The sequence below is a fragment of the Phyllobates terribilis genome, unplaced genomic scaffold (genome assembly GCF_046119375.1).
Source record: "Phyllobates terribilis strain yellow unplaced genomic scaffold, ASM4611937v1 Scaffold_8__6_contigs__length_399053987, whole genome shotgun sequence".
NCBI classification, from domain to species: domain Eukaryota; kingdom Metazoa; phylum Chordata; class Amphibia; order Anura; family Dendrobatidae; genus Phyllobates; species Phyllobates terribilis.
The window spans coordinates 340,324,051-340,333,844 of record NW_027362768.1 but is presented as its reverse complement, the minus strand read 5'-3'; the positions used below and the strand labels follow the sequence as shown (position 1 = coordinate 340,333,844).

At 45.0% G+C, this 9,794-nt stretch overlaps 1 protein-coding gene across 13 annotated transcripts in view; it reads left to right on the top strand.

Moving 5' to 3' along the window:
• The first annotated feature begins 647 nt into the window (after positions 1-647).
• MAGI1 (membrane associated guanylate kinase, WW and PDZ domain containing 1) overlaps positions 648-9,794 on the top strand; it is a 504,160-nt gene continuing 495,013 nt past the window's right edge. For 8 of the 13 annotated variants that reach the window (XM_073644690.1, XM_073644692.1, XM_073644696.1 and 5 more), the window contains exon 1: positions 653-1,318. In XM_073644690.1, coding sequence (XP_073500791.1) covers positions 1,018-1,318 — 301 coding nt within the window. In that variant the 5' untranslated portion in view covers positions 653-1,017. Of the gene's footprint in view, positions 1,319-9,794 lie in introns of all 13 variants that reach the window. The other 5 variants (XM_073644694.1, XM_073644700.1, XM_073644699.1 and 2 more) reach the window with 2 other exon arrangements.

The window sequence follows — 9,794 nt, the reverse complement described above, 5'->3', positions numbered from 1 at the left end:
TAAATTTCATCATCTAAAAGTGCAGAAAATGTTATGTAAAAAAAAAAAAAAACCCCGTTAGAAAGGAGCTCCAGCTTATAAATAGTTAATGGTAATGTTCTTATTGATACGTGTTGTTTATAATAACAATGCTTGTTTTGAATTCTTCCTCACACACGAACATTCTATCGTAAATATTATTATTGCATTGTCTCTATGCATTCACATGGCTTCAGATCGCACCTTTCAAGAGCTTCTGCAGCAGCTGATGAGTTAAAAAATCAATGACTTCAGATCCCACCTTTCAAGAGCTTCTGCAGCAGCTGATGAGTTAAAAAAATCAATGACTTCAGATCCCATCTTTCAAGAGCTTCTGCAGCGGCTGATAAGTTAAATCAATCAGGCTGCAGTAATCTGCTGCTCTTATTCATCCTAATAATTTATCCAGGAGGTGTTAGTTTGTAGCTCTTTTTAGTGCATGAATCACTTTGATCAATGACTTATTCCAGTAAAAAGGTCAATATAGCCTCCTTCCCCCATACTGTGCACCCCTTTGCTCCAGGACCTGGTAGCTGTGTGTGCTGTGTCCTGGAGGAGGGGAGGAGGAGGAGGAGGAGGGTGCTGCTCCTGTGTATGTAGTGTGTGTAACTGGGGAGGGAGAGGTGAGTGTCAGTGCGCATGCGTGTCAGTTCCCCATTGCTGTGCATGGATCATAGGGACAGGATGGAATGAAACCTTTGTATCTCTTTAAAGGAACCGTGAGGAAATAGCTGCATCAAAGTCTCTTCCTATCTGCAAAAGACACAGGATCTGGGGAAAAAAGTTTTTCTGGAATGGAATAACAGGATGGCTGGGGTCCCTGGATAAAGGATCTGGATACAAAAAAAAAAGTTGCAAACAAGGATCTGGATACAAAAAAGTTGCAGCAGGGATGAGCTGAATGTGATCTGTCACCTGGAAAGTTGCAGCTGACACTTGCTCTCTCCTATGTGGAGGCTTTGTTACCACCACTAGAAGCTTCTGATCCACCGGATCACTATGGCCAAAGTGATCCAGAAGAAGAACCACTGGACGAGCAGGGTGCACCAGTGCGCAGTGAGCCGGGGCTCCGGGGGGGAGCTCAGGCTGCCGCTGCTGGGGGGCGCGGAGTACGGAGAGTTCCTCTGTCTGGGGGAGGTGGAGGACTCCCTGATCTCCAGCTCTGGAGAGGGGAAGCTGCAGGGAGGGGAGCTGCTGCTGGAGGTGGCCGGGGTCCCGGTGTCAGGATTACCCAGATATGACGTGCTGGAGATGGTGAGGAGCTGCGGGGAGCAGGTCCCCATCACAGCTGTCAGGCAAGGTAGGTAAGACCCCCCAACTCCTTGTAAGAACTTATTGTGCTGGGAATTCATAGAAGGGTTAATAGTGGGTGTACAGCTCCATTTGTCATTTAAAGGGATATTCCCCCTTGTAAAATTATGGGGCTCTGACTGCTGGGACCCCCCAATCATCCTGAAAATAAGGGGGGAAATGCGCAGCTCTTTCTCCACTAAAATAGTTTACGTGTTGGGACTCATTCAGACTTCTGATTTTTTTCAGCTGTGTTTTTCACTTGTCCGTTTTTTTCTACCTCGGACCGAGTGGTCCACGGCAAATATCAAAGATATGTCCGATTACTCTCTTTTTTTTTTTATTCGAGGGTCGGATCAAATTCGGCAATGCAAGTCGGTGGGTCCGTGAAAAAATCGGACCGCATTCGGATGACATCCGATTTTTTTACAGGCTGTCAAGAGTGGAGATGAAATTTTTTTTTTATTTTTTAAAAAATTTCTCCTCTTACGAGGAAATCTGACACTCGTACTACACTCTGATCAGAATCATCAGTCCGATTTTCTCATACGCAAAAGAAATCGGACATCTGAATGAGACCTAGGGCTACGTTTTCACAATGAGTTTTTGGTGATTATTTTACGCTGCGTATTTTTGAAAAAATGGAAGTAACTTTACTTAATGGGTGCAGAAAAACTGCAACATCAAAAACTCACCAAAAGTTAATTGTTGGAACGTAACCTTATGGCAGAAACCCTCTCCCTTTGTGCACCATGACAAGACTGTGAGTTAGGATAGTGCCGAGGGTTTACCTGCAGTCCCATGTAAAAGGTGATATCACAGGGAAATGTGCTGATAAAGTTGATGAAAAAGTTTGAGGTCGTATTGATCAAAGGTAAACGACATGTATATTGTTACATGGCGACATGTCTTGCGCACGTAAAAGTATTTGTGCGACATGGAGATCGCGATGTTACGTAGCGACATCGCACCTAATGATTTTCTATGGTGTCACGTTGTGATCTACCACAACAAACAGTCGCAACTGTTTCCAAGTTTGTTTGATTTTCTGTTGCAGGTCGTATGCACCTCGCTTCCCATCGACTTTGATGCAAGAAGCTTGTAACTTGTCTGCTGTTTTGCATCAAAATCGCAACTCTAAGATAATCATGCGACAGCAAGTTGCACAAATATTATTGGATGCATGTTGCTGTATAGGCCCAGCCAAACGATTTGCAATCTGTGATCAGAAATGAAACAGTTTTGATATTTTTTTTTATTTTTGCAATGGTCGTGTTCCGGGTCACTTTTGACAATCATTAATGGCCATGTTGCAATGTAACATCACCATCTTCACGTTGCGCCACTATAACCTTAGCCTGAAAGGGCTGTCCTGTGAAAACAAATTATCATGGGGGATTGATCCCAAAACAGGACATTTTTTTTTCTTTTAAACCCCAAACTGGGAACTTTTAGAATGGAGAGGCAGGTTGGATGTCCAACCACCTATTCATTCTCTATGGGTCTGCCGGAAAAACCGAGCGCATCATTTGGAAGCCCCACGGGGAATATATGGAGCTGCTGTCTCATTTGGTCAATCGGTGCTGGTCCTCTCTTTCAGACTCCGACCGATCAATAAGTTCTCACCTATCATGTGGATAGGGGATAACTTGTTTTCACCGGACAACCCCTTTTAAGTGCTTGTATCTGGTTGTGTTCCCTTTTGAAACCCCCCTCAATCAGCTTTCATGTCACAAACAGTCACTTTGTATATTACACGATATCTATTGAAACTGTTGGTCTGTTTGGAGCACTAAAGGATCTACTTTGACTCCGCTGTAAAGGGAGCTGGGGCTGGAGAGGACTTCCCCTTTAAATAACAAATCTGGCTCTGCTGCATAGTCTTATACAGTGTAGTCATATGTCCATTGTACACCCAGATGATTAACAGCCCATTCTACCATTGTGTTCTGCTCCGATGATACCTTTTTATTGGAATGTTTTGGGTTCTTGATGTTGGTGTAAATCCATCAATAGTCATTGGTTTTATTTTTTCTGCATGTGGATTATAGTAGTGTACTCGGCACTGTGCAGCGATAAAAATATCTTTCCCACCACCGCTGCCGCACATTCCCCACATTGCTAAACAGATAACACTCTCAGGTGAGATATGCACATGTTGGGTGAGATGTGACAAGGATCTGAGCAAGTGGTGGCATCAGCCGGATGAATGATCCTCGCATGGAATAATTGATATTTTCTACTGTGTTATTGTTATGGTTTATAATGTTGGCCAGTGGTCAAGGTTGATTTATAAATGATGTGGCACGGATATTATATTAAAGAAAAATTTCCTTTTGAATGGAAAAAACACCAGTTGAAGGAGCTTGACGTTACCTTTTCTCAGTTGGAAAGTTGGGTGCTTTCATTCTGGCCAAACCTTACACAATTGCGCCATTCATTCAAGGCAAATCACAAAGGCAAACTTAAGCCAATCTTAGAAATTCATGGCTTATGCAGGTGCCAAGAACTCTTCTATCTCAAGAATAGGGCCCCCATCTTGCACTGTCATTAATAAATAGGCAGCTGCGCGTGAGCAAAATGTTTAAAATCCTATAGAAGTGAATGTAGAGAGCTGCACATGCGCAGCCACCTGTGCATTGACAACGGCACAAGACAGTGCCTCATTTTCGAGCTAGATGCAGGTCCCTATAATACATCTATATCGAAATTTGGGCACTGTTTTGTGCCCCTGTGAACGGAGAGGTGACCACACAGCGTTTCTATTCACTTCTATAGGACTTCTGAAAATAGCTAAATCGAGACTGCTGCTCATGCACAGCTGCCTCTTCTTTTAAGATTTAGCAAGACAAAACCCCATTTTTTTATATATACACATTATGCCATGTTCCAGTCTTCGATTATGCCATAAATATCTATGATGGGAATACCCTTTAATAGTTTTTATGAGTTGGAAAATCCCTTTATGTTTGGAGAAATGTGATCATTATCAGCCACAACAACTAATAGTTGGGAATTTTTTTGCCATGTTTTTGTTTCACTTACTGTCCTGGTTCTACATGTTTTACATGCACTAAACTATTCCAAAAGTGTGATTAAGGTCGATGGGCTGCAGCCAGCTGTAGGCCTGTAACGCTGCAGCACGTGATCTCCTACCCTGACGCGGCCTTAAGGTTTTCTGTGTCAATATTTGTTCCCTCCATGGCACAGATGGAGCTCACCTGCAACCTCCACCCAGTGCTCATGAGTCACACTGAGGATTTTGTCAGCCTTGGGGACATCCATAAATTACCTCCACCACTTTATGCAGTCGCAATAGTGGCCTCCTGGTTTGCAAAATGAAAATTTCAAAAAACTGGTTCCAAGAGCTTGCCATCATCCTGATATCATTACTGTGGTTTTTGATTGCACTGTCCATTTTACTTGCCAACGTTCTCCTCTTATTATACATACACTCCTGAAATACTCTGTGTTGCTGATCTCTGTACTTCCCTAGTTATCTGCCCCTGTCACATACAGCCCAATTTGAGTGTGATCTTGTTGATTTCGATGGGATCAGTTGATCATCTTATAAGTATGGGGGCCTCCCGACTCTCCCCGATACTATATGTCGGGAGAGAAGGATCAGACTGTTGGAATTTCAACGGCCGATCCGTTTGTTTTCATGAGAAATAAGCCGCTGCCATAGGAGTCTGGCAGTGGCTTTCTCTTGAGGGAAAACACATTCATGCTTGGTCAAGCACATGTACATGTGTATGGGGGAGCCAGGAGCGATGTCTGTCTGTCAGACGTATGCTCGACGGCTGACAACTTTCCCATAGACTTGTGTTGGCCCCTGTGCAAGAAAAGTATGTGGACCCCTTACTAATTTATCAAGAGCTGATCAATGAGCTCCTAGGACTCCTCCAGATGTCTGTTTTTTTTCATACCGGTGCTATTTGTGTTTTTCATTCATGGATAAAAGGAAATGGGGTGGTTCAGATGTCCATGATTTTTCACCGAGAAAAGTCCGATATTGATTCGATCATAATCGGCAATGCAGGTATATGGATCCATGATAAAATCGAACAGCACTCGGATGCCATTTTTCATGAACTGCTAGATAGGAAAAGCTAGAAAAACGTTTTTTGTTGGTTACTCATCCGAGAAAAAATGATAAAGCTCTGATGAGACTTCTCATGCATAAAAAAAAATAAAAAAAAAATAAATAAAAAAATTGGACATTTGAATGAGCCCTTACAACTAGGGATGAGCGAACCCATTCAAGTTTGGGTTCTGGTACCCTGCCGAAACTTTTTTCCAAAGTTCAGTTCGGGGATCCAGAACTTTGGACGAACTTTAAACAGAATCCGAACCCCATTGAAAACAATGAGGACCCAAACTTTTCAGCTGACAAATTCTTTATCTGTCCCGGAAGAAGTCCGCACGAACCCCAAACTTTTAAGTCCAGGTTCGCTCATCTCTACTTACGATTCTGTAATCCAGTCCCTCATTCCATGGAATAAAATTTTTGAGTCAAGGGAACCAAGGTTGCCTTCTTGTGTTATGCCCCTCTTGCCTATACATCTGCTCCTCTACACCAGGACTGCACTGTGTGAATCTGCTGGCCTTCTGGCTACAGACAGCTATAAATCAGGGTATTTGTGATGTGACTACTCCAGATCAGATAAGCACCTTCCACTCCCAAAGTGTCAATCTCATTATCTCATTCCTAATTAACACCTCAAGGTCTGCTCTCCTACCTCATTCATTATGCTTAAGAAAACACAGCAAGCCAGTGGTATACAAGCAAAGCAGTCACCAAGTAATCTGCAGGAGACCATCATTTCAAAGGGTTTATCTGGGCATTGAGGTCTAAAGGATAAGGTTTCTCCTTGTGGAGAGCGATAAGCCAAGCCTGGCATGTCAGAGTGAGGAGACTTATAGGCCATGCAATGCTTCTCTGGGAAATTAAATATGGAAATTGTCTCTTCAGAGAGGAAGAGGACTAGAACTCCACCTGAGAAAAGTCTTGGGAGTTAGGCTGTGTGCCCACGTAGCGTTTTTCAAGCGTTTTTGATGCGGAATTTCCGCAGCGGAAACGCTTGTAAAACGCTTGGTAACCCGCACCCCATGGTCCCCAATGGGATTCCGCAAGTTCTATGCACATGCTGCGGATTTTTCCGCAGCGTTTATGCTGCGTTCAAAAATCCGCAGCATGTCAATTAATTTTGCGTTTCCGCAAGCAGAATTGCCTTTGTCCAATGCATAAAAAACGCAAGGCAATTCCGCATGTGGAAAACGCGTGATAAACGCGCGAAAAATGCGCGATAAACGCGTGCGGAATTCCGCATGCGTTTTTCCGGGAGAGGACTTGCAGAAATGAAGCAGAAATTTTCTGCTTCATTTATGCAACGTGGGCACATAGCCTATATGAGTCCCCGTGGGCACAGCAAGACTGGGTATAGTGCATCTGCAATGTCCTGTTTTCTCCCAAAAAATAAATGCCCTGTGTTGAATCTTCAATATGATGTTTGTATGGTTTTGGTCCATATGGCATAAAAAATAGGGATAAAAATGAATTACTTTCTATAGATATGCATCTTTACTGTTTACTAAGGTCGGGTTCACATCACAGACGCAACGGCGTAGTCGACTGCTATTAAAAAGGCGGACGCTGCAGGAAAGAAGTCTAAAGTTTCAGGGTTTTGGCTCCTTTGCTCTGTTGGGGGAACGTCTGAATTAGTGGCAGACATACCATTGGTGCAACTTGTGCGGCCAACAGGGACCCAGGAGGTAAAGGGGCCACTTACATCTCCAAAGCAGGTGGAATTGTGCATTATGAGGAGCTATTGGACTGCAAAGGGCCCATATACTGTTCATGCACAGGGGCCTCTTTCGTCTGTGTCCGCTCCTGGTGTGAATTCCAGAAGTCCCCAAATAAGCCCTAATTGTAGCTATAGATGAATGTAATCCCAATTACTTGTCTTCATTGCTTTGAATCGGGTCCTGGTGCATATTCATGATACTGTCCAGCAGAAGGTCTTCCCAAAGCTAATATTTCATCCTCTCTAGATGAGCGATACTGTCCTATTGTACACCTACCCTCCCATCCCCCATCTTACTAGTATTATTTTCGTCATGGATATGGTTGATCTACAGAGGTTTTCAGTCGGTTGCCTTTTGCCAATATGTCATCATTGTACTTCTTGTAATAGCTACTCATCATTTAACCCAGGTCTTGTCCTCTACGTAATATCTATACCTTACATGTGTAAATGTGCTGTGAGCAATACAGAAGACTCGCTAGTATCAAGTGTGATAAATGGATTAATTTCTTACTCCACTATATTTTCTGCAGCCATATGACGCGCCCCTGGGCCTGTGTCGCGCTACGTTGCGCACGCGGGAGCTTACCCGGAGCCGGATCTGTTGAGGGTTGTAGTCTCGTGGCGGTGACCCGGTCCGTGCCCAGGGAGTCTAACTGAGCGGCGATGTATCAGCGGTAGATGTTGGACGACTACGCCACCCGTTGAGTACAGCTAAGGAGCTGCTGCTGCAGGGCAGACCGCTGAGGCCGGTGGTAGGATTGTGCAGCGTGATAGTATAACCCCCAACGGGAGGGGTATGGCCTCAGAGCAGCCGACGTGGATGATGGGGGTAGCAAGAACCACTCGGAGACGGTACGGTGTAGTTCAGGGTCTTTACTGGTGACAAAGATAGACCCTCCCGGAGTACTGGCTAGCGATTGGGGCCTGGTCAGTCCTTGAGCAGATGGGATCTCCCCTGGCCAGGCGGAGTTGTAGGCCTCCCAAACTAACTGTACTCTTCTGGCTACCTTGCTAGAGGCGGGTATAAGTAGCCCACGTCCCTCAGTGTACCGTGTGGTGCTCACCCGTATGGCCGGTGACTCGGGGCCTTCGGGTTTCTTGGCCAGAGGACCTGGAATCCCCTGCCTGATGGATTCTGCTGCTGGGTAGGAGTTAGTCCCCACAGCCTCGGACTCCGGGTCCGGTAAGAAATCTTCTCAGTCAGGGCGAGCTCTGCAGCTGCCAGCCCCTGACTCCTTGTAACACTGCTCCCACAGAGCTCCTGATGTTCTGTTCCTATATTTGCTTCTTTTCTCTGTCTCTACTTCTTCTCTACTCACTAACCCTGCCTCAGCCCTAGGTTTATATAGGGGAAGTTCTTCCCCTCCCAGGACTGGGCAGGAGGCGTGGCATGCACAGGATCCCTGACCAAGAGACCTCCCACCTGCTCTCAGACGTAATATCTCTATCACTGTGGCAACCAGACCCCTGGGGTGTCACACATACAACAGACCACGTTGGTAGCCCGTGGCCACCGGAACGGAGCCCTGTGAACCTTCTGCTTGCCGCCATCGCTGGAGCCTCTTCTGATTAGTAGGCTTGGCGCAACGTCATGCGTGTGTCACGTCACAGAAATTACGCCACGCTGAGCCTACTAATCAGAAGAGGCATTGGGGAGGAGGCTCACAAGGCTCTGGTCCGGCGGCCATGGACTGTCAGTGTGGCCACTGGACCACAGCACTGTTAAGCTTTTTGCTCAACTTCAAGGGATAGGGATGGTTCACACGACTAGAGATGAGCAAACCTGAACTGTAAAGTTCGGCGTTCATACCGGACAACTAGTGTCCTGAACTCCGAACACAGACTTCTCCTGGAAGCACTTTTTGCAGTTCGGGAGGAGAGAGAGATTTTCCAGCTCCAAAGTTCGGGTCCCCATTGATTCCTATAGGGTTCGGGTTCTGATAAAGTTGGGGAACCCGAACGGAACTTTAGACTAAAGTTTGGTCGAACCCGATTAACCTAAACTTCCACGGGTGCGCTCATTCCTACACATGACCAATTTTCTCGGACACTGCTATCTGTGGTTTTCACGGATATCACTCGTACCCATGTTATTCTGTGTGGCTGTGCCCATGTCCGATTCTTTTTCCTCGGACCACTCGGTGACATGCCCGATTTTGATCCAAGTGACGGATCAAAATCAGCAATGAAAGTCTATAGGTCCTTGGGAAAACATCGGTCCCCACTTGGATGACATCTGAGTGGGGTCTGATTTTCACACGCTGACAGAATGGAGAAGGTGGAAAAAAAAATTTTTCCCCATCTCCAAGAAAAACTGATGCCGCTTTTATCAAAGTTTGATCACAATAATAGAACCGTTTTTCTCGGATGGAGAGAAAACGGTCGTGTGCACCTACCCTAGTGCAAAGATGAAAGCTGCAAAATGGTTCACACTTGGGATCGGTTTTAGGGGGTTGCAAACTGGGAAGTTGGACAACCCCTTTAAATAAAGGTTAATATTGTATAATGAATAAGTATTTATTGCATCTTTCTTTTACAAAAAGTTATCACATTGTCGACTTTGATGTTTCTGCCGTTCTGGGTGAACTTTAGCACATAGTTATATATATACGTCAGGGTATTCACATACCATGTTATATTGGTTTAACTTGTATTTCTGGTTTCAGTTTTTGGTGT